The sequence below is a fragment of the Belonocnema kinseyi genome, chromosome 7 (genome assembly GCF_010883055.1).
Source record: "Belonocnema kinseyi isolate 2016_QV_RU_SX_M_011 chromosome 7, B_treatae_v1, whole genome shotgun sequence".
Classification (NCBI taxonomy): Eukaryota; Metazoa; Arthropoda; class Insecta; order Hymenoptera; family Cynipidae; genus Belonocnema; species Belonocnema kinseyi.
The window spans coordinates 47927301-47953461 of NC_046663.1; the positions used below are offsets into that span (position 1 = coordinate 47927301).

Below are 26161 nucleotides of genomic sequence, written 5' to 3' on the forward strand. Positions count from 1 at the left end.
AGTTCAAATTTAAGTCAAATAATTGAATTTTCAACCAAATAGTTGAATTCTCAACGAAATAAGTAACAGTTGATATTTCAACCGAACAATTGAATTTTTAACCAAAAAAGTTAAATTTTCAACCAAGAAGATTAAATATTCATAAACAAAGACGAATTTTCAAACAAAAATTTTCATTTTCAACTAAAATAGATAAATTTTAAACCAAATAGGTAAATTTTTAACTGGAAAAATTTTTTTTTGACTAAAAATTAAATTGTTTGTTTTACAGTTTGAAAAAATTTATTTTAAACCAAACGCGAAACGAATTGTCATCATAATATTTGCACTTTTGACCAAAGAGATGTAGCTTCAACTGAAAAAATTGAATTTTTAACAATTTACATTTTCAACCCAATAGTAGATGTTTTCAACCAAACGAGATAAATTCCGAAAAAAGTATAATAGTACAATTTTGAATAGACAAAAATCAATTTTACTAACAAATATATTTGGATTTACCCTTACGTAGCTCAGGACCACCAGAGAAATTAAATTACCGTAAAAAAACAACAAATTGTCAACAAAATAATTTGTTGAAAATTTGTGTTTTTCTTTGGCTAAAAATAATTTTTTGTTGTTGAAAATTTATCATTGTACGTGAACTTTTATAAATAATGAATCACTCTTATTCAATTTTATACTGGAATTTAAAAGGAAAATAAGCACGCTCTCGAAAAAAATGCCCTGATTTTACAAACAATTCTTTACAATTTCCAGGTTTCTCGGGTAGGTAAACACCCTGAAGTTTGAAATGAAAAATTATTTTATTAATAAAAGCTAAATTTAACGTAATTAAATTTTTCAAACATTCTTCAATTTATTGAAATATATCAATAATTAAGGCTTTTATTTCGAAATCTATAAAGCCGTATGATTGAAATATGAAATTTATTTCTTTTTACAAAACGAATTTGAGATTATTCGATTTTCAATGTTTTCGACTTTAAAATATTCAACCAACAAGTATCACCAATTGAGATGGTACAATTTTGAAAGTTTTTTTTTTCTTCAAAAAGTCTTTAACAACAAAAATACTTTTGTACCATAAAAGATCAATTTTCAATTCAAAAAGGTCGAATTTCTAACAAAACAGTTAAATTATAAACCAAAGAGATGATTTTTAAACAAAAAGTTAACATTTCAAGAAAATAATTGAATTTTCACCAAAATAGTTTCATTTTTAACTAAACAGTTGAATGTTGACCCTACAAAGAGGATTTTTTAAACCATTAACCAAATGATAGAATTTTCAAACAAAAAGGATTAAACTTTAAACAAAAACAGTTGTATTTTCAACCAAATAATTGAGTTTTTCTAAAATACAATTGCAATTTTTATGCTGCAATTAAAAAAAAGCACGCTCTCAACAAAATTCTCTGACATTTCCAGGTTGCCCGGGTAGGGTAGATACCCTGACATTTGAAATGAAAAATTTTTTATCAATAAAAAATCAATTTAACGTAATTAAAATTGTTAAGCAATACTCAATTTATTCAAATATATCAATAATTAAGGCTTTTATTTCGAAATTATATAAAACAGTACGGTTGAAATGCGGAATTTCTTAATTTTTTACTAAGCTAATTTGAGATGATTCGATTTTCAATGTTTTCGAATTTAAAATATTCAACCAATAAATCTCACAAATTGAGATGGTACAATTTTTTAAGTTTTTTTTTTCTTTAAAAAGTCAAAAATATCGTACAATCCGAAGTTTCGGAAATAAAGAATAGATGAATTTAAAATCAATCAATGAAGAAGTTCGACAATATTTTTCAAGAAAAAGTGAAAAAAAGCGGCATTAGTGAACAACTGCGATAAAAATAAAGAGATTAGTGGAAACTTTTTACAATTTACTATAAAAAATTCAGTAATTTTTCGTAATTAATAATTAACAAATAAACAGGTAAACGGCGATCAAATGGGCATCGCCCAACTCAATAATTAAAATACTGTTCACATACCTAGAGATCCGATGATGGTACTTCCCCAAGTATATATTACTTTATTTCTGAGAAGAGCAACATGCGAAAACCCAGCGCTTATAAATCTTCGTTTATACTGTATATTGAATGCAGGTTCCTACTGGCAAAAATTTTTAAAATTATTTTCAATACATATTATACCTAAAGCTAACTTTTAAAAAATATGTAAAGTGTTGGACCTTTTTCATTCCAGATAAAGAAACATATTTCATCAACTCTGATTTATGGCCCAGTGTTGGCGTTGACTTTTGAATGAATACTAGTAAAATCAGTAAAAACATTTCTACTATTTTTTCCATTAGAGTTGCTATTTCCTCCTAATAATTGGAAAAAAAAAAATTTGGTGCACTGCATGATTTAGAACTTTAATTTTTAAAAAATTTTATTATTTTTTAAAAATATTTCTAGATATGTAAATACCTGCATTTCAGTCGATTCTATTGAACTCGATAAAGAATTTCGAGAATTAGTTCTGTTACGACCTTTGCACTGACGTACTAAAGGCCTTAGAAGAGGATTTGTGGGGTCATAAAGTGTTATTAACCTCTGTAACATACGAATTTTTAAATAATATAAGAAAACCAAGTATCACAGACAAAATGCTCTCAAAAGAGGGGAATTAGTAGGGCGATTTTTCACGAAAATAGGGGAATAAATTTTCTGTAATAAAGTCAAAAATAAAATTAATGTAGGTATCAGATTATTAAGATTTCAAGTCAAAATATATTGCATTTTCAACTAAATAGTCGAATTTTTCACCAAATAAGATGAATTTTTTCACCAAAAGTCGAATTTTTTAGAAAAAATTTCACTCTAAACACCAAAAACATGAATTTTTAATAAAAAAAGTTAATTTTCAAACAATAAAAACGAATTTTCGAAAAAGAAACTAAATTGAGAAAAAATGCAACCAAATTATTAAAACTTAAGCAAAAAACGATTTTTAACCCGAAAATATAAATTTGTAAAAAAAAGAGTTTTTTTAATCCCAAAATCTAAATTTTCAAAAAAAAAAGTTAATTTGTAACAAAATAGTTCAAGTTTCTATAAAATTGTGATTTTTCAAGCCAAAAATTCGACTCATCTACAAAAGAGTTGAATTTTCACCAAAAAAGGTAATTTGTAAACAAATAGTTGAATTTTCAATAAAATATTAGAACACTCAACCAAATAGTTGACTATTTAACCCATAAAGATCAAATTTCTAGCAAAAGAGATGAATTTTAAACCCTAAGAGACGAACTTTCATCCTGAAACTCTGAATTTAAAAAAAAATACATTTTCAACCCCGCAATATGAAATTTCAACAAGAAATTTAATTTGTAATACAGTTCAAGTTTTTATAAAATTGTAGATTCTTCAAGCCAAAAAGACGTCTCTTCTAGAAAACAGTTAAATTTTCAACAAAACAGTTCATTTTTAAACGAACAGTTGCATTTTTAACCCAAAAAGATCAATTTTCATTCTGAATATATAAATTTTCAACAGGAAAAGGTAACTTTTAACAAAAGGGTTGAAGTTTCTATAAAACTGTTGAATTTTAAAACTAGAAAGAGGATTTTTGTAAAAAAATTAAATAGTTAAATTTGCAATTAAAAAAATTAATTTCCAACCACAGAGATGAACCTTCAACCGAAAAAATGCATTCTTAACCAAGTAGTTCAACTTTTAACCGATTAGTTGAACTTTCAATGAAAATTAATTATTAATAAAAAAATGTAATGGTTGATACTTGAATTAAAAAAGATTTCAATTTTTAAACAACAACAGTTGAGTTAAAACATTCTATAAAATAGTTGAATTTTTAACGCTAAAATCAGAATTTGGAACAAACAAGTTAATTTTCAACCAGAAAATATGATTTTTTAATAACATAGTTGAATTTTCAACAAAATATTTAAATTTACAACCAAAAAAGATCAATTTTGTTTCAAAAATAAAATGCTAGATTTTTAATTACAAAAAATCAATAAAAAAATTATGACTTTTCTACCGAATCCTTTAACTAAACAAGATTTTAATTTTAAAATTAAAAAAAAAACAGTTGAATTTAACCAGAAAAGACGAATTTTCAACAAAATAGTTCAACCCCCCCAAAAAACAGAATAATTTTCAACCAAACAGTTGCATTTTTATTTAAAAAAAATGACATTACCACTAAAACAGATGTATTATTAAACTAAAAAGAGAATTTTTAAAGAGAAGCCGCGTATTTTCCAGCATGAAAGATTTTTTAATTTTGAAAGAAAACAAATTTCAACCAGATTATTGGATTTTCAAACCAAATAGACTAATTTTCTACAAAAAATTCGAATTTTGAACCCGAAAAAATCACTTTTCAGCAAAAAAATTTCATTTTCAATTAAACAATTCAATTTTCTACCAAGATACTTAAATTTTCCACCAAATAATAAAAATTTTAACAAAAAAAATATTTTTTCAATAAAAAATATAGTATTAGACTTTTCAAATGAAACGAACTTTTAAATAAAAATAATGGATTTTCTAATTGGAGAAAAAGGAAAAGTTTCCTGAATATAAGGGAAAAAGGGGCCTTACCTGTAACACAAAAGTTTGTAGAGACGAAAGGTTTGCAAGAACAAACGACATATGACTTTTGGCAATACTGGGATTTGCTATCATTCCTCGAATCAAATTCGGTTCACTTATGGTCATCAACAAATCATCTAAAAGATATTTGGGAATTATTAATTTTCAAAATTCCCTGATTCTTCCCTGAACAATTTTTCATTTTCCCTGTCCATTAATATTTAAAGAATAGAATTTTAATCCAGTAACATTTTTAAAATAGAATCATTTATAAATTGACTCGATTTCCGAGTAAAATATAAAAATCTCAAATTTATTTATTTCGACCAAAAAAATATGAATTGTCAACAGAACAGTTGAATTTTCTATAAAAAGGAGGATTTTTAATTGAAATTGTTAACATTTTTTTTAAATAATTGATTTTTTAACAAAAGAGTTTAATGTTTAATAAAATTATTGAGTTTTCAACCAAACTGTCAAATTTCTACGAAAAACAGTTGCATTTTCAAATAAATAATCGAATTTTTTTAAAAGATAGTCTAATTTTCAACCAAGAATACTCAATTTTGAATCCAAACTGATGAATTTTCTGTCCGAATAGACAAATGATTAACAAAACATTTACATTTTCAACCTATAAAGATTAATTTTCAACGAAGCAAGTAAATTTTTAACTAAAGAGTCGAATTTTTAACAAAATAGTTGAACTTTTAACCAAATAAATTAATTCTGAACCTAAAAAGATGAGTTCTCGACAAAAAATGTAATAATTAATATTTTAACCAAAAATGATCAAATTTCTATCAAAAGAGAAAACTTTTTTAAAACCAAAAAGGCGAATAATTCATTAACCAATTTTTCATTTTTTCTGGCTATTAATGTTCAATAAGCTGAATATTGATCTTGTAACTTTTTTAACATACAATCATTTATAAATGAAATAAACGAAAACAATTTCAAATTTATTTATTTCAACAACCACAAAAATACTTTTCTACTGTAAGCGATCAATTTTCAATTAAAAAAGGTCGATTTTTTAACCAATTGATAGATTGTCCAAACATAAAGATTGAACTTTAAACAAAAAACAGTTGTATTTTCAACCAAATAATTGAGTTTTTGTAGAATACAGTTGAATTGTAAACAAAATAATTTTATTTTTCAACAAAATAGTTGAACTTTCGAATGAAAAAGACAAAAATGTTACCCAAAAATGAAAAAAGTTAAATATTCAGTTAAAAAAGTTTTATTTTAACATAAAAAAACGAATATTTAACTGAATAGTCCAATTATCAATCGAAGGGTATTAATTATCAACTAGAATGACAAATTTTCGACAAATTAATATTTTACAGTCAAGAGAAAAAAATTGTTAATGCAAATTATTAATCCTTCAAGCCAAATGATGAATTTTCTGTAAAACGTTTAAATTTTCAATTAATGAAATTAACCTTCAACCAAAATAATAAATTCTTAACAATGTAATTAAACTTTTATCCAATTAGTGGAATTGTCTATTAATAAAATGACAATTTACAACAAAATAGTTAAACTTTTAATGAAAGAGATTAATTTTTAACTAAAATGTTAAACCTTCAATTGGAACTATTAAATTGCCAGTTAAAAAAATTAATTTTTAGAAAAAAAACAGTTTTAAATTAAATCGATGAATCTTTAACAAAATTATTTTTTAAAATAGGGGTTTCACTTTTACCACGTAGTTTAATTTTGAACCGAAAAAGCTTTAAATTTTAAATAAAAAGCTGTTTAGTTCAAAATAAAAAGACGAATTTTCACAAAAATAGTTGAATCCTTAACCAAAGATTGATTTACAACCAATAAGTTGTATTTTGGACAAAAACTACGAAAATTCTACCAAAACAGATGAACAGATGAATTTTTTAATCAAAGACGAATTTTTACCAAAAGAATTGAATTTTCAACGAAAAAAGATTTTAATTCAATTTTTAACTAAATAATTATATTTAAAAAATATATAATCGTGAGGAGGAAGAAACTGCAAAAAAATAAATAAATAAAAATTTTCAAAATTCCCTAATTTTTCCCTAACCAATTTTCTTTTCTGACCATTAATATTGAAAGACCAGACAGTTATTAAAAGTACCTCTTACACAATTTCTCTGAATTTTGCAAGATTTTTGTCTAAATCCCTGATTTTTTCTTAACTATTAAAATTTCCTGACTTTTCCTTGATTTCCATATTATTTCTGGTCTGCGGCCATCCTAATTTTTATATAGTCTGCAAAATAATACCTTCTAGAGGAAAAATTACTCACGATTGGCATGAAGATGAGAGTTTTTGAAGCTAAAAAATAGGGGTAATGTCTTCATAAGTATATCTAATGCCTGAGTAAATAGACCTCTTTTAATTACTAAGTGATGTAGAATATTCCATAGATGGGCTTGTCCTATGATATTGACAGCCACTTGTTCATCATAAAACATATTAGTAGACAAGAAATTCCTATGAATAAATAAATTATTTATTAGAAAATTGAAACCTACATTAATCAGGCCTCACAGTCCCTATGGAATAAAACTACGAGACCAAAGGGTACTTTTTTAACGCTCATAGGGTACTTTTATCGCGCTCAAAGAGTTAAAATTTAGGATAATTCATAAAACTTCAGTGCAATTCAAGGTAAATTCAAAAAAAATTTTAATGATTAGGAAAAAAAACTTAATCAACAGGTGAATATTTAAAAAGATCAAATGAATTGAAAACAATTTACAAATGTAAAAAAAATCTTTGAATTCAGTAACTTTGAAACAGTTTAGACAAATTTAAGCGAATTCAAAAGAATTTGATGAAATGCCTTAGCATTCTAAGCTGAGGTTTAAAGGCTTTAGGATCAATTGAAAAACTATAAAAATATCAAAAAAATCAATTGAATTAAATAGAATTTAGTGAATTTTAAAGAATTCAGGTAAATTAATTAAAGAAATTAAAGATAATTCCAAAGAATTAAAAATAATTCAGAGTGAATTAAAAAAATTCAAATCCCTTCAAATTTTTGAAACCCAAATAATTTCTAATTAAGGAAGTGACTAATGACCATAAAACAATTCAAGTTAAATTTTTAAAAAATCCAATTAATTGGAAAAAATTTTAATAATCGAAAAAATTCCTTCGATTAAAATAAAATTTGAGTGAATTTAGAGGAATTTAAGGAAAATGGGATGAATTCGATAAAATTCATAAACAAATTTAACTGAATTTAAAAAACAATCAAATAAATGGAAAGCAATTTAAAAATATGAAGATATTCATTAAAATAAGTAAGTTTAATCAAACAATAACTTTAAAACAATCGATTGGATTGAGTATAATTAAGTGAATTTAATAGAATTCAAAGGAATTCAGAATAAATTAATAAGAATTCGGGGCGAATTCTAAGGAAATTTTAAAAAATATGTAAAAATATCCTCAAATCTTTGAAACCCTACGAAATACCTCACTTATTGTGAATAAATTCTTTGAAATCCATTAAAATATTATAAAATCCCGCCAAATTACATGAATTCTTATAATACGTCTTGAAATTCTGAAAAATGTATTAAAATACCTTGAGCGCTTTTGAAATCCGTTAAAATCATTTAAATCCATAGAAATCTTATAAAAACCCTTAGAAATCTTTTAAATGCAAATGCATGCAAAATTTTTTCAAATTCCTTAAAATAATTAAAATCCTTTGAAATCCCTTAAAATTGTTTAAATCTATTGAAAATGTTAAAAAGTAATAAATCTTCAACCAAAAAGATACATTTTTTTACGAAAAAATTGCATATTTAATATTTCAAACAAAAAAGATTGTAATATAAAATAAAATAAAAACAGTGGAATTCAAATAAAAATGACAATCTTCAATTAAATATTCAAATGCATCGAAAGAACTCAATTTGCAACTAAAAAAAAATGTGTAACGAAAAATTAAATAGTTCAATTTTCAGTTAGAATATAATTTTGAACCGAAAAAAGTCGATTTGAAGAAAATACTTAAATTTTCAACCAAAAATAATCATTTTTCAACAAGAAAATATTAATTTTGAAACAAGAATATTAATTTTCTACCAAAAAGAAGATCAACTAAAAAAGAAATAAAAATGAATTTAAAAAAATAGTTAAATTTTTAATCCCAAAAATGATTCTCAACCAAAAATATTAATTTTCAGCCAAAAGAGAAAAATTTTCAATAAAATACATGAACATTCATCCAAATGGTTCATTTTAAGCTGAACAAGGCGGATTTTTAAATTACTTAAAATTATTTAAATCCTTTTAAATGCCTTGAAATTGTTTTAATCTATTAAAAATTTCTTGAAATCTTTTAAAATACCCCAAAATATTTCAAAATATTTGAAATCCCTTCAAACTATTGAATTAAATAAAAAATATCTGAAAATCTTTTAAAAATTCATACAGTTTTAAGAATCCTTTCATACTTTTTGAAGGTCCTTGAATCTTTTTAATCTCCTCTTTGAAAATCTCATTAAATTACTGAAATCAATTAAAAAATACTTGTAATCTTTTTAAATAACATAAAATATTTCAAATCTTGTAAATTATTTTGAAATACTTTTAAATTTACTAAAGCTCTTGTAAATACCAAGGTATTTGAACAAAATACTTTAAATTTTTCAAATCCTTTGATCATTTTATCAATTAAATGAAAAAATTTGAGAATTCGAAAAAATCCATTGAATTAGGTAGAATTTTGTGAATTTAGAAAAATTCAAAAAGAATTCCAAAGAATTTTTTGTTAAGAACTCTTGAATTTTGTTAAAGATTGAACTTTTTTTGTTGAAAATTCAACGTTTGGATTAGAATTCTTGAATTTTATAAAAAATTCATATTTTTCGATAAAAAATTAATCTTTATGATTAAAAATTCATTTTTTTCGTTAAAAATTTAAAAAATAGGTCTTAAAGTTGAACTACTTTCTTAATAATTAGAACATTTTTTTCTTCCTTTCTTAAAAATTCAACTTTTTCGTTGAAAATTTGTCTTTTTTGGTAGGAAATTAATCTTTTTGTTTAAAAAATTTATATTTTTTAGTTGAAAATTCCACTTTTTAATTGAGAATTTTTGAATTTGGTTAAAAATTCGTTATTTCAGTAGAAAATTAATATTTTTGTTATAAAATTTACCTTTTCGGTTAAAAATTTAACAACTAGGTTTTAAAATTAAACTATTTTCGTTAAGCTGCATTTTTTGGTTGAAGATTCAAAATTTGAGTTAACATTTTTCCTCTTTGTTTGTAAATCGAACTATTTTCTTCAAAATTAATTTTTGTTGTTGAAAAATTACATTGGTAATTCAAAACTTACCTTTTTTTTGTTAAAAACGGTTCTTTTTTAAGTGAAATTCAACTTTCTGTTTAAAAATTCGTATTTTTCAGTATAAAATTCCACTTTTTAATTTAGAGTTCTTCAATTTGGTTCAAAATTCGCTTTTTCGGTATAAAATTAATCTTTTTCGTTAAAAATTTAACAAGGTTTTAAAGTTGAACTACTTTCGTTAAGCTACATTTTTTGGTAGAAAACCCCAAATTTTAGTTCACATTTTTTCTCTTTTGTTGGAAATTGAACTATTTTGTTCAAAATTAATTGTTTTTGGTTGACAAACTACTTTGTTAATTCAAAATTTACCTAATCTATTTTTTATCGTAAACCGTTCTTTTTTAAGTAAAATTCAACTTTTTGTTACAAAATTTGGTTTGTTGAAAATTAATCTAGTTTAGTTGAAAATTCAAATTTTTGCTTGAGAGTTCTTTATTTTATCGAACATTCGTCTTTTTTTAGTATAAAATTAAATTTTTATCAAAATTTCATATTTTTGATTTGGTAATTCAACTGTTTTGTAAATAAAATTCGTCATTTTGTCTTAAAAGTTCAATAATTTTCTTTTTAAAATCAACTATTTGGTAGAAAATTCTTTTTTTTTTATTTAAAATTATTTTTTATAGATGATCCCTAACCCATGGGTTACTTTATTGGAAGAAAAAGTGACTAATGTGATCTTTTTATTGAAAAAAATTATTAAAAAGTGATTTGAGAAAGAAGGGGACTAAATTTAACCGATTAATAATCCTGATTATTTTTTTACAGTTACTTCTTACAGAAATGTTCCGATTTGCTACTTTTTCTTCAAATTCCCTGAATTTTGGAAGCTGCCATCTTATTATAAATTTTCTCAAGTTAAATTATGGGCTGCAAATAGGGTACCTTTGGCCCTAAATCTTGAAAATAGGTTACAATAGGAGATGCAGGGACTGTGAGGCCAGCTACATGTAAAAAATAAAAATCTAATCTGATTCAACATACATAAATTCCTTATAAATTTGTTGCTCTTTCTGCGTTGTAGCCCTGACTGACAATTCCGTAAAAGCGATAATACTCAAATTAGACAGGGACATTTTTTCTACAATTGACAATTTAAGTGGAGCAGGATGTTCGAGGCAATGCACGAGACAATTTAATAGTTCAGATGTGCATCCAACCGATGCGAGTTTTGCAAAAATCTTTGACGGCCGACACTGTAACATTAAAAATATAAGAATAATATTAATTAATATTCAGAAGATATTATTACCATTTAAAGATGTAAATATACGAGTTTACATTTTTTAATTAATTCAAATTTGATAGTTAAAACAATTAATTCGGCAGTTTTTTTCTTGTGGTTCAAAAATTATTTATCTGAAATAATCGTTTTAACATCCAAATTAATATTGATGCATTTTTCGGGTCTGGGTTCTGCGGAAATTTACATTTAATTAATCAAAAATACCTTTTCATATACAAATTATTAATAAAAGTTTATAATTAATTTGTAAAATAAAGTGAAAGAGTAAGTCATTCAGTTTGAAGAGAAAAAATTTAATATTTTTATTACTCCTCACTTTTTCTTGCATATTTCTGAATGTTACAAACAAGAAGATTAAGTTTCTACTAGACAGGCCAATTTTCCACAAAATACATAAATTCCTAAATAAATATTTAAAGTTCTAACTAAAAAATGTAAATTTTCTAGTGAAAGTAAACGAATTTTCAACAGAATTGTTAAATTTTTTACTAAAAAAATTAATTTTGAACCAAAAATGGAATAGTGAAATTTTCAGATAAATAATTAAATGTCCAATAATATATGCAATTTGCAAAAGAAGAAGCAAATTTTAAACTAAAAAAGAAAACGTGTTCAACCAAAAATGGAATAGTTACATTTTCTGTTAAAATAAAATTAATTTTCAAACAAAAAATGCGAAATTTTCAATAGAATAGTGGAATTTTCACATTAAGTAATAAATCTTCAACCAAAAAAGATGAATTTTTTTACCAAAAATTGAATATTTAATATTTCCAACAAAAAATATTGTAATATAAAATAAAAAATAAAAAGTTCAATAAAAATAAAAATGACAATCTTAAATTAAATATTTAATTTCATCGAAAGAAATTAATTTGCAACTGAAAAAAATGTGTAACCAAAAATTAAATAGTTAAATTTTCAGTTAAAAAATAATTTTGAACCGAAAAAAAGGAGGTTTGCATAAAATACTTAAATTTTTAACCAAAAATAATCATTTTTCAATCAAAAAGATGAATTTTGAAACAAGAATAAAAAAAATAATTTTTTAACAAAAAAAAATATTTTTAACAAAGTAGTTAAATTTTTAACAAAAATATTAATTATTTAAAAAAAAGTAAATTTTCACACACAGCTAAATTTTGAAATAAGAAGATCAACTAAAAAAGAAATAAAAACGAATTTTAAAAAAATAGTTAAATTTTTAATCCTAGAAATCATGGTTCAACCAAAAATATTAGTTTTCAGCCAAAAGGAACAAATTTTCAATAAAATACATGAAATTTTATCCAAATGGTTCATTTTTAAGTTGAAAGAGACGGGTTTTCAACCAAAAAATGGACAAGTTAAATTTTCAGTTAATAGATTTTTAACGGGGAAAAAATTAATTTTTAACAAAAAATAGAATATTGAAATTTTCAGATAAAAAACAATTTTTCATAGAATAGTTGAATTTTCAACTAGAGTAATGAATCTTTAACCAAAAATATTACTTTTTAACAAAGTAATGTAAATTTCAACAGCAAAAAAATGAATTTTCAAGGAAAAAGTGAATATTTGATATTCCAAAGAAAAAAGTTTGTGATATTGAAATTTTTAAAACAGCTGAATTTAAACAAAAAAGCAAAAAAAAGTTTCAACCAAAAAGTCGAGTTTTTAAGTAAAAAATAAATTGATAACGAAAAAATTATTTTTAACAAAGTAGTTACATTTTTAACCAGAGAAATTAATTTTTCAACCAATATAAATGAATTTGTAATCAAGTAGAATATTTTTTTAAGCCAATTTTCAAACTCACGGTGCAATTTTCAACGAAAAGGATCAATTTTCGAGAAAATAAAAACGAATTAAAAACAATTAGTTAAATTTTCAACCTAGAAATGAGTTTTCAACCAAAAATATAAATTTTCAGCCACCAGAGATAAATTTTCAATAAAATTCAAGACAAGTTAAATTTTCAGTTAATAATTTTTCAACGAAAAAAAAACTGAGTTCCATCAAAATAGTTTATTTTGAACCAAAGAGATTAATCTTCAAAAAACAACGTAAAATGTAATAGTTGATATTTTGATAAAAAAATATTTTAACTTAAAAGCAGTGAAATTCAACATAAAACAAAAACAAATAAGATATTCGATCAAAGAGAAGAAACTTCAACCGATAAAATTTTAATCAGAAACAGTTGAATTCAGTCCAAACAAAAAACTATTTTTCTCCAAAAAAGTTATTTAAAAATTGTTAAATATGGTTGTTTTTAGTTTTCACCATAAAAAAATTAGAAAACTTTTGAAAACATGTGCTATGAAACGTGAACTCTTCAGAACTATGCAAGAAAAACTGACCGTACTTGAAATATAACCATTTTTATTTTCAAACTGTTTAACTGAACCATCCACTATTTTAGGAATAAACAAAAAACTTTTATTAATAATTTGTATAAAAAAAGCTTATTTTCACACATTAAATTTAAATTTTCACAGAACTCGGATCCAAGCAGATCGCGCACTCTGGTGTGTAGTAAAACTCCCCCAGACTTGCTCATAAAACTTACCCTAGCTTCTTTATACAATGTAGCCGCTTGATAAAATCTATCGTTTGCCAAAAGAATATCTCCTGCATATTCTAATAATTGTCGTACGTTTAATCCAAATATCTTAGCTAACCTTTTCGCTTTATCCAGCTCTGTTCGACTTATTATCAAATCCATAAAAAGTGATAACAAACTACTCCTGTAAAGTTTGATTATAAATTAATAGCAAAAAAGATAAACAATATTACTATGATTGCAAGCTTAAATTGTAGTAATTAATTACCTACAAAGAAATTAAATGGCAATGAATTTGAAATATTCAATTTGGAACATTTATAAATTTCAAATAATTCAATTTTGAATAACTAGTTCTTGCATGATTTTATTTTTACCGCAATTTTTTCTCTGATTAATTTGGAAAGGGGCTTGGTAAACTTAAAAGCTAAGTTAAAAATATTCAAATATTAATGCTTTTTCGTTACTTTTCAATTAACTTTCCATCTTTAATTTTTAAGAATTTAAAAATGTGCATTTTTAATTTTAAAAGCTTTTGTAGAAAATTCGTTAATTTTCTACCAAAAAAGACAAATTATCAAACGAAATAAATTTTCTACAAAATAGCTCAATTGTCAACTAAAAAGAATATATTTCCCGATAAAAATAAACTAGTTAAATTTTCAGTTCAAAATATTCACTTTTAACCAAAATTTAAAAAAAAACTAAAAAGTTACAATAGTTCAATTTTCAGTTAAAAATTTTTTTTTTTTAAAGGGTTTTCAATCAGAGATGAATTTCCAATAAAATAACGAAACTCCAACCAAAAAAAATAATTTTCAACGAAGATTTTACAAACAAAAATTGGATTTAGTCCGATTGTTTTCAAATATTAACAAACTTCAAGTTAAATTTTTTTGAACATAGTTAATGGAATACCTATTTAAAATTGAAAAAAAGTCTTTATAATCTTTTCTCGTTTCGATCAGAGAAAGGTATTTTTACTTGTCCAAATTAAATAAAAAATTAACAACTTTTGAAAATGTTATGGCAACTGAATTAAGAAATTGTTTCACGTTAATATTCAAAAATTAAAAAAAACGATTTTTAGTTATTCAAACTTTACAAAAAGTTTCTAATTTTACAATCTTTAAAAAAGGTTTTTTATTTTTAAAACAGTAAAAACTTTCAACTTCTCCGCTTTAAATTTCGGTACTTTTATTTCCTAACATTAAAAATATAAACAATCTGAAAATCCATTATTAGACCAAAGTTTAAATATTAGAAGTTTTTAAAGTTTTTTAAACAATCATTAATAATTTTTAATTGAAAACCTTTGAAATTAAAAAAATATATAGAACGATTTTGAATTGGAAACGCTCCAAATCAAACAATTTTTGATTAGGTGAAATTAAAAACAAAAAAGGACAATATTTCAAATGGAATGAAATAAAATAATTAATCAATTAAACTTGTATCATTCCTAAATAAAAGCGTTTAAAATGAAATAATTAAAAATTGAGTGTTAGAAATTAAAATTTTTTACATTAGAAGCTCTCAAAATTGAGAAGTTTTGGACTAAAATTTTGAAAGTTGAACAAGTGAGTTGAAATTGTATAATTTCTACTTCAAAACGTTCAAAATTGAATAATTACAAATTTTTAACTTTTGAATTTAAATAATTTTCAATGCGAAGCGATTAAAATTTGACAATGTAAAATTTAATGTTTCAAAGTTAATGCTTCTGAAAGTCTGGAATTTGGAATTTTAGAAACATAAGAAAATTTAATTGGTTTTCAACCAAAGAGATGAATTTCCAATAAAATAAGTAGAGTAGAAAGGACCTTGGAAATTTGTAAATTTAATTTTAAAAATATTCATTTGTTAATACTTTTTTCTAATTTAAATTACCTAAATTTTAAAATGGTCCACTGTTAAGTTATAAATTCATTAATTCTTTGCTTCCAATTCTTTAAAAGTGAACAATTTTAAGTATACCTGTAAAATGGTTTAATTCCAAATGCTTGTTAAAGAACAAAAGCGCGCTTTCAATTTTATATTCTACAATTTTTGAAGAATTAAATTTGAAAGTTATTTATCACGATTTTTGTATTTTTGTATTTTTGTGGTCAATTTTATGCTAAAAGAATAACATAAGCAAATTGATATATTCAGGATTTAAGTTCGAAATATTAAAAGCTTACGATATTGTGTTAATGTAAATTAAAAACTATAAAATGGTGGACATTACAGATTAAAATTCCCTCACAATTCCAGGTTCTTTCTAGGCATTTCATGTTTTTATCCTGGTAGAATTTTTCAAACTATGGAGCCATTCAAATATTTCGCATTTTTAAAAACAATCGAATTTATTATAAATAATTTTTTCCAGTTTCTAGTGATTTAATATGTTTCAACATTTAGGAAAAAGTAATAAAAGTAATATATTTAAGTATATACCGAATTCCTAATTAAGTGAAAATATTGCTTTTTCAACAAGATAGATTAATTTTTAATCAAAGAGTTGAATTTTCAACAAAAAAGAATACAGGTTTTTTTAAATACATGCATTTTTAACGAAAGAGTGGAATTTTCAAGCAGAAAAAAAGATCAAATTTCAACCAAAAATGGAATACTTAAATTTTCAGTAAAAAAAAACACAATTTTCAGCCCAACTGATGCATTTTGCAACTAAAAATATGAATCTTTAACTGAAATAGAGAAAGTTTTAACCAAAAAAATGAATTACATGAATTTTCAATTAAAATTTTCAACTAAGAAAGATTTTGCAGTCAAGAGAGAGAGAAAAAAATTGCAAACTATTGAATTTTTACCAAAATACATAGATTTTCAACGTGAATCTTGAATATAAAACTAAAAACGATCAATTTTCAACGAAAAATAGAATTTAGTTAAATTTTGAGTTAGAAAAATTAGTTTCAAATTTAAAAAAAAATACACTCATACCAACAAATAGTACTCACCTCAAAGTGACTCTGTAGATTCCACAATTTGTGACAATGATGCATGGACTTTGATGGACCAGTTTAATTTTCAGATCTTTAATAAACTTTGGAATCGTGTAAGTATCTTCGTTATTGTGAAAAGCGTTCTCTATAAGCTCTTTACTAGCATTTGCTATAAACAATCCATTGATAACTTCATTCCTTTTTCCAAAAGAAAATCGAGCGACGACAGACTCTCGATTAAATTGTGAATTTCCGTTTTGCTTATCTTGAGAGAGAGCGCGAGAAATAATGCTTAATGTTTGACGGTGAACGTCGATTACATAAAATAAGTGATGTGTCAATAGGACATCCTTGCTATAATCTGGTAATTTATGTACGCACAGAGGTAGTAGTGATGTACTGTTTTCGTGAACCTAAGTTATCATAAATTCCAAAAATTACACCTATACTTAGGGGTCGTTCATATGTAAATAAATAAATAAATAAATATATTACGTAATGCTTTTCTGTGCCATTTTTTACTGATTTTTTGGTAGTAAATTAATCTTTTTGTTTAAGAATTCATCTTTTTGAGGTAAAACTTCAACTTTTTGTTGACAATTCTTGAATTTTATTAAAAATTTTGTTTGTGTGAATAGGAATCTAATCTTTTTGTTAACAAATTCTTATATTTGGTTGAGAATTCAAATTTTTGGTAGAGAATTCTTGGGTTTTGTTGAAAATTCGTCATTTTGTTTCAAAATTCATCTTTTTTAGTTACAAATTCAACTTCTTGATCGCGAAATCTTGAATTTTATACAAGATTCGTCTTTTTTGGTCGTAAATTAATCTTTTTGTTAAAAAATTCATCTTTTTCAGTTAAAAATTTAACTTTTTGGTTGAGAATTCTTGAACTTTCATTAAAAATCCGTCATTCTTTGTAGTAAATTAATCTTTTTGTTTAAGAATTCATCTTTTTGAGGTAAAACTTCAAATTTTTGGTTGACAATCCTTGAATTTTATTAAAAAATTTTTTTGTGTGAATACTAATCTAAAATCTTTTTATTAACAAATTCTTATTTTTTTGTTGAAAATTCAACTTTTTGGTTGAGAATTCTTGGATTTTGTTCAAAATTCGTTTGTTTGTTTAAAAAATGTATCTTTTTTAGTTACAAATTCAACTTCTTGGTTGAGGACTCCTGAATTTTATTAAGCATTCGTATTTTTTGGTAGTAAATTAATCTTTTTGTTTAAGAATTTAACTTTTCATTTGACAATTCTTGAATTTTATTAAAAATTCTTTTTTGTGTGTTTAGTAATTTAATATTTTTTTTAACAAATTCTAATTTATAGTTGAAAATTCAACTTTTTAGTAGAGAATTCTTGGACTTGGTTAAAAATTCGTATTTTTTAGTTACAAATTCAACTTCTTGGTTGAGAACTCATGGATTTTAATAAAAGATTCGTCTTTTTGGTAGTAAATTAATCTTTTTGTTTAGAAATTTATCTTTTTAGTGAAAAATTTCACTTTTCGGTTATGAATTCTTGAATTTTGTTAAAAATTCCTTTTTTCGGTCAAAAATTATTCTTTTTGTTTAAAAATTCATCTTCTTGGCTAAGAATTTTTTAATTTGATTGAAGATTCATATTTTTTGGTATTAAATTAATCTTCTTCCAAAATACATCTTTTTAGTTAAAACTTCCATTTTTTGGTTGACAATTTTTGAATTTTATTTTGAAAATTTTTTTGTGTGAATAGTAATCTAATCTTTTTGTTAACAAATTCTTATATTTGGTTGGGAATTCAAATTTTTGGTTGAGAATTCTTAACTTTGTTCAAAATTCGTTTTTTCGGCACAAAATTAATCGTTATATTTAAAAACTAATCGTTTTAATTAAAAATGTAACTAGGTTTTAAAGTTGAACAACTTTCTCAAAATTAGAATTTATTTCTTTTTTTCTTGAAAATTCCACTTTTCGGTTGAGAATTCTTAAATTTTATTAAAAATTCGTCTTCTTTGGTAGTAAATTAATCTTTTCGTTTAGAAATATATTTTGTTTAGTAGAAAATTTAACTTTTTGGTTAAGGAATATTGAATTTTGTTAAAAATTCCTTTTTTTCGGTAAAAAATTATTCTTTTTGTTTAAAAATTCATCTTCTTGTATAATAATTTTTTAATGTTATTGTAAATACCTCTTTAACGGTATTAAATTAATCGTCTTTTTTCAAAATTTATCTTTTTAAGTTATATATTCAACTTTTTGTTTGAGAATTTTTAAATTTAGTTAAAAATTCCTTTTTTTCGGTAATAAATTATTCTCTTTGTTTAAAAATTCATCGTCTTGGATAAGAATTTTTGAATTTGATTGAAAATTTCTTTTTTTTTGGTATTAAATTAATCTTCTTGTTTCAAAATTCATATTTTTCAGTTTAAAATTTAACTTTTTGTTTGAAAATTCTTGAATTTGGTTAAAAATTAGTTTTTTCGGTAGAAAATTAATCTTTTTGTTAGAAATTTATATTTTTTAGTTGAAAATTCAACTTTTTGGTTGAGAATCCTTGAATTTTCTTAAAAATTCCTTTTTTTCGGCGAATAATTAATCATTTAAAAACTCATCTACTGTGTTAAGAATTTTCAATTTTGATTGAAAATTCGTCTTTTTTGTATTAAATTAATCTTTTTCTTGAAAAATTAATATTTTTGAGTTGAAAATTCAACTTTTTGTTCGAAAATTCTGGAATTTGGTTAAAAATTACTTTTTTTCTGTACAATATTAATCCTTTATCTTTTTAGTTAAAAATTCAACAACTAGGTTTTAGAGTTGAACTACTTTCTTTAAAATGTATTTTTAGGTTGAAGATTCCAAATTTTAGTTGAAAATTTTTCTCTTTGGTTGGAAATTGAACTATTTTATTGAAATTTCCTTTTTTTTAGTTGAAAAATTACTTTAATAATTAAAAATTTACCTCTGCCATTTTTGGTTGAAAACAGTAGTTTTTAAAGTAAAAATTAAACTTTGTTAAAGATTCATTTTTTTGTTTGAAAATTAATCTAGTTTAGTTGAAAATTAAACTTTTGGGTTGAAAGTTCTTGTATTTTATTGAAAACTAATCTCTTTTTAAATAAAATTTACTTTTATTATTAAAATTTCATATTTTTGATTTATAACTCAACTGTTTTGTATATAAAATTCGTAATTTTGTTTTAAAAGTTCAATAATTTCGTTACTTTTGGGGATAATCCCTAGCCCCTGTGGCTCCTTTTTAAATTTTTGGATATGACTTTTGGCCAACCACAGGAGGGTTAAAAGTATTAAGATTTTGAAAAAATACAAATATTTTCCTATGGGTGCAAAAATTATTGTAAATTTTTTATGCTTGTTTTCAAATATTCACAAACATTGTAGTTACATTTTTTTGGACATAATTACTGGAAGACCAATTTCAAATTTAAAAACGGACTTTATAATCTTTTCTCGTTTCGATCAGTGAAACGTATTTTAACTTTTCTACATTAATTAGAAAATTTACAACTTTTAATAATGTTGTGGCAACTGAGTTAAGAAATCGGTTCACGTTAATGTTTAAAAATTAAAAAAGGATTTTTAGTTTTTCAAACTTTATAAAAAGTTTCCAATTTTACAATCTTTACAAAAGGTTTTTTTTTTATTTTAAAAACCTTAAAAACTTTCAACTTCTCCACTTTAAATTTCTGTATATTTATTGCCTAACATTAAAAATATAAAAAATTTGAAAATCCATTATTAGACCAAATTTTAAATGTCAGAAGTTTTTCAAGTTATTTAAACAATCATTAATAATTTCTTATTGAAAGCCTTTGAAATTTAGAAAATATGTAGAACGATTTTGAATTGAAAACGCTCCAAATCAAACAATTTTTGATAAGGTGAAATTAAAAAAAAAACAATATTTCGAAAAGAATTATGTAAAATAATTAATTAAACTTGTATAATTCCTTTAAAAAAGCGTTTCAAATGAAATAATTTAAAATTAAGTGTTTGAAATTGAAAATTTTTACATTAGAAGCTCTCAAAATTGAGAAATTTTAGACTAAAATTTCGAAAGTTGCATAAAGAAGTTGAAATTGTATAATTTCTATTTTAAAACGTTCAAAATTTAATAAATTCACATTAGAATTTGAAAATGTTGATCATTTTAAACTGAATAGAACTTTTAATTACATTATTTCTAATTAAAAGCGTTTAAAATTGAATAATTAAAAATGGAAACCTTTGAATTTAAATAATTTAACAATTTAAAATTCAATGTTTCAAAGTTAAATCTTCTGAAAGTCTAGAATTTAAAATTTTTGATACTTAAGAAAATTACAACTTATGATTGAAAATGATTAAGACTAATTTCTCTAAGATAAAAAAATTAATTCTCGGTCATTTTCACTGTCAAAAAAGAATAAATTGGAAATCAAACGAATCCAAACTTTATTTAAAACTGAAAAAAATTGTAATTACCAAGAAATGTGATTTAAAACTTTTTCATATCCAAATACTTTACAATGTCAATTATTTTAAGTAAATTTAAATCGTTTAGAAAAGCAAACTATTTTCAAATTGTTAATTATACTTTCCAAAAATCAATCACCTCAAATTAATTGCAAAATTGAAACTTGTGAGGAAAAACTTGCAAATTCAGTGTTTAACATAATAATAAAGAACCCTAAAATTATAAACATTCATAATTAAACAAATTATTCAATTACTTAGGTATCAATTTCATAGAGTTTAATTTTGATTTATTTTGATTCTAAACAACACAATTTTCGAATCGTTTAAATTTTAAGACTCCATTTAGAATTATTATTCATTCTTGAAATTTTTCAATCAAATGTTTTTCAATTTTAAATGACTCAATTTTTAAAATCTTCAACTAAAAATCGGATACTTTTAAGATATTATATTGAAAGCTAGAAATAAAAAATAAATATTACAAAAATATTGCTATATTTATGATTTCATTGCTGAGAAGAAAAAGAACAATTTGAATCCTTTCAATTCAATATTGTTTTTTTTTTTTTTTTAGTTAAGTTTGAAATGTTCAATATTTCGTACATTTTTAGCAGAAAACTACCTCAATTATTAAAATATAGCTTTAAAAAGATTTCGTTATGGAATTGTCCTGCAATTTTAAATATTTCAATTTAAAACTATAACATTGTGATATTTAAAATAAGAAACCTCTAAAAATTAAGAACTTTTAACATTTTATAAATTGAGCTTCTGAAGTGAAAAAAAAAATTAAATTGGTCTACGTTATTCATTAAAAATAAAATTTTCAAATACGATGAACTTATTACTAATAAGTGTCAAATAACATTAAAAGTAATTGGATACATTTTTTTTACTAAAAAATCTTATTTCTGCCAAAAAATCACCGTCACTTTCAGCGTTCAAAATTGAAATATGTTGAAATATGTTTTCTAATTGGAAACTTAAAAAATTAATCTGAATTCAAACTTGAAGTGTTGAAAATTGAACAACTCCAAACTTTGCATAAAACTTGAAGTATTTTTAAATCAGGATTTTGAAACTAATTAGAAGTCATTAAAAATTAATCATTTTCAAATTTTGCACCACGATTTTTAAAGTTTACTCATTTTAATCTAAGGTACTTAAAAGTGTTAAGTAATATATCGATGATTCCATATCTAGATTAAAAAAAATATATAATAAAAATGAATGATTAATTTAGCTTACTGTTAAAATGTTTTTCGGCGAAAAATATCGTGTGTAGAGCCGGCGTCCATGATCTGCGTATTGCACAACAAGAAACGCAGGACTGTTTGTTGGCGCTGGATTCATCAAATTGTCAGAGCCAATACATAGTGAATAATTACTTGAATCAATTGATCCTGATACGTGAGATTCATCGAAACTGCTAGTTTTATTTTTAGATGGCTTTTTTCTAAGAATACTGAAGTTATCAAAAGAAAGCTGCTTCAGTCCTTTCAGTCGAGATCGGCTTTGCCATCCTAGGGAAAATATTAAATTAATTAATTAATTATTATTATTAATTACGAATTAATTATCAAATTAAAATAAATATTAAGTGAATATATATCATCGAGTCTAGCTATTAGAAAATTTATTTTTTTAAAGTAGTTCAACTTTGAACCCAAAAGTTAAATTTTCCAACCAAAAAGGTGTATTTTGAAAAAATAAAAAATTTTCAGTCAAGAGAGAAAAAAAATTCTTCCAAATTGTTTAGCTTTCGTGCCTAAAGAGAAATTTTCAGCAAAGTAAGACGTTATATTTCTTAAGATTTTCTGTTATACTTTCAAAAGTAACAGCTCCTATCATATGAATTATTATTTATTCTCGATTCGTTTGAGAATGAAAGATTTCGAAGGATTTTAGGGAATTACAAACGAGTGGAAATTTTAAAGGATTTTAAAAGATTTCAAAGAATTTATGGGATTACAAGCCAATTTTAGAGATTTTAAAGGATTTTCAGAGATTACAAAGGGCATTTTTTTTGTAAAATGGAATTGAAGAAATTGTTAATCAGTTGAAGAAACTTCCTAAACATTTTTTCAAGGATTTTGAGTATATCAAAAACTTTTAAAGAATTTAGCGAAATTACGAAGATTACAAAGCATTTTAATCGATTTAAGAATTCCAAGGATTTCTAGAGGTTTTCCGAAATTTTTAAGGATTTCAGAGAAATTTAAGGAATTTCAAAGGATTTTACGAAATTTTACAAGATTTAAATAGATTAAAAGGGATTTTGTAAGATGTCCAAATATTGCAAAGTATCCTACGCGATTACAAAGAATTTTACAATATTCCGAAGGATTTCATAGATTTTAAAGCTTTTACGACATTTCATTTTTTTAAATTATTTAAAGAAACTTTAAAAGGTTTTCAAACATTTCAAAGGATATAATGGGATTTTGAGAAATTTTAAGAGACTTTAACGGATTTCCAGACATTTCGAAGGATTTTAAGTTTTTTAGAAACTTTTCAAGGATTTTAAAACATCAAAAAAAAAAAGATTTTTAAAAGATTTCAAACGATTTTGAAGGATTTCAAGAGACATTTAATAGATTTTCAAATATTTCAAAAGCTATCACAAAGCAAAATTTTTTTATATGAATTTCAAAAAAAAAAATTTCAAGAAATTTAGCAAAGTTTACAAATATTTTTAAAGATTTTACGGGTTTTCGAGAATTTTTAAGAGATTTGAATGGATTTCAGGATATTTTAAAGAATTAAGAAATTTTTTTAAAAATTTCCAAGGATTTTGAAGAATATAAAACACTTTTAAACAAATTTAAAGAAGTTTCTCGGATCTTTGAAAGATTTTCAAAGACTTCAATGATTTACAAAGGATTTTTAAAGATTTCAAAAGATTGTGAAAGATTCCGAAGGATTTCCCGGAATTTTAAAACATTTCAGAGTAGTTTACAAGATTTCAAGGGAAAGGAAAAAGAATTTTAATAGATTTTTAAAGATTTCACTGGTTTTCCAAGAGTTTCAAAAGGCTTTCCTAAATTTGTAAAGATTTTCGAGCAATTTTCAATATTTCAAGGGATTTTACAGAAATTTACAATATTTCGATGGATTTCGTAAAATTTTCAAATATTTCAAAAGATTTTACGTGATTACGATAAGGATAAATTCAGATGATTTCGCAACAATTCAATTTACATTCAAATGAATTGGAAAAAATGTTGGAAAAAAATTCCATTGACTTCCGTAAAACTGGAATGAATTTAGAGGAATTTATGATAAAAAAGAAGAATTAAATGAAATACATAAAATTTCAAGGTGAATTACAATAACAACAAAATTGACTGAATTTAAAACAATGTGAAAATATTAAAAAACTTAATTGATTTCAGTAACTTTCAAATAAGATTAGAAAAATTCAAGGGAATTTAAAGAATTTGATGAAATGTTTAAGAATTGAAGGTGAGTTTAAAAACTTAAAAAAAAATTTTAATTCTTTTAATTAAGTAGAATTGAGTGAATTTAGAAAAAAGTGAACCGCAATTTAAAAAGCACCCAAGTGAATTGAAAATAGTTAAAAAATATGGAATAATTAATTGAATTTGGTAGAATTGAGTGAAAATTTAGAAGAATTGAAAATAATGTAGGATAAATTAATAAGAATTCATGGCGAATCACAAATCATTTGTCAAAAATATTTGAAAATCTCTTCAAATCTTCGAAACCTTACGAAATCCCTCATGTCTGGTGAAAAATTCTTTGAAATCCATTAAAATATTGATATCCCTTAAAATGATTAAAATCCCTGGAAATTTTTTTAATATCTTGAAAATGCCTATGAATCTTTTAAAATTCCCTAAAATATTTTATTCTTTCAATGCCTTTGAAGTAATAAAATAAATTTAAAAATTCTGAGACCCTTTTAAAATTTCCTAAAATATTTCGAATCCTTTGAAATCTTTTGAAAGCCTTTGAAACTTTTTAAAGCCCTTAGAAATGTCTGAGAATCTGTTACAATACTGTCAAGTATTTCAAAACCTTTAATGACATTAAATTACTGAAATCAATAAAAAAAATTTCTTTTTAACCTTTTAAAATAATCCAAATTATTTAAAATTCTTTACATTCTTTTTAAATTTTGTAAAGCTCTTGATTATTAAGGATTATAAGGATAATGACTTTTTTTTTAATCCATTGAATTAAGCAGAAAAGAGTAAAATTATAGAAATTCAAGGGAAATTAAAAAACTGTCAGTAAATTCATCAAATTCAACAGAATTCCAAAGAATTCAGGATAAATTCCAAATCTCTTCAAACCTTTAAAACCCTTCAAAATACCTCAGTTATAAAATCCCTTTAAATCATTCAAATCTTCGGAAATATTTTTTAATATTTTCCAGCAACATATGTCCTGTAAAATCGTTCTATATCTTCAGAAATTTTAGAAAATTCTTTATCCTATAATATTTCAAACGCTTTAAAATCACTTGAAATAAATTAAATTAATTTTTTTAAATCCTTGGAATCTTTTTAAATCCCCTAAAATACTTCAAATTAAAAGCTCTGGAAAATTCCTTAGAAGTTTTAAAAATAACCTGAAATCTTAAAAATTCCTTAAAATTGTTGGAATTTATTAAAAATTTCTCGGATTTCTTTTTTTTTTAATAACAGCATTAATCTAAAGTTTTATTTAAATCCTAAATATTTTTATTTCGAAATCCGGCAAACAAACATTTGTAAATTTCTTATTCGTAAGATTGAGAAATAAAATTTGAGACTGTTCAGCACTGTTCATAAATTTTTTATAATAAATTTTTCAATTATTTAACTTTGTCCATTTCAATAAAAAAATTTTATTATGTTATTATTATAAATTAGTTATATTAATAATTAAATCTGTAAGTTAAACAAAAAAATTAAACTTTCACTACACAAGGTAGCATAATTTAATTTTGAATTGAATAATTTTGTAGCAGTAAAACCAACAATGGTTGTTATAGTTTTAATAATTTAGTAGT

General features: G+C 23.3%; 1 protein-coding gene across 2 annotated transcripts in view; it reads right to left on the reverse strand.

Moving 5' to 3' along the window:
- The window catches only part of LOC117176193, a 64911-nt gene that overhangs the window by 30553 nt on the left and 8197 nt on the right, over nucleotides 1-26161 (reverse strand). For both annotated transcript variants that reach the window (XM_033366299.1, XM_033366300.1), the window contains exons 4-12: nucleotides 22390-22664; nucleotides 16693-17090; nucleotides 13736-13913; nucleotides 10923-11134; nucleotides 6875-7062; nucleotides 4587-4714; nucleotides 2448-2573; nucleotides 2207-2344; nucleotides 2007-2124 (exon numbers count right to left, since the gene is read on the reverse strand). In XM_033366299.1, the coding sequence (XP_033222190.1) occupies nucleotides 2007-2124; nucleotides 2207-2344; nucleotides 2448-2573; nucleotides 4587-4714; nucleotides 6875-7062; nucleotides 10923-11134; nucleotides 13736-13913; nucleotides 16693-17090; nucleotides 22390-22664 (1761 nt within the window). The remainder of the gene's footprint in view (nucleotides 1-2006; nucleotides 2125-2206; nucleotides 2345-2447; nucleotides 2574-4586; nucleotides 4715-6874; nucleotides 7063-10922; nucleotides 11135-13735; nucleotides 13914-16692; nucleotides 17091-22389; nucleotides 22665-26161) is intronic.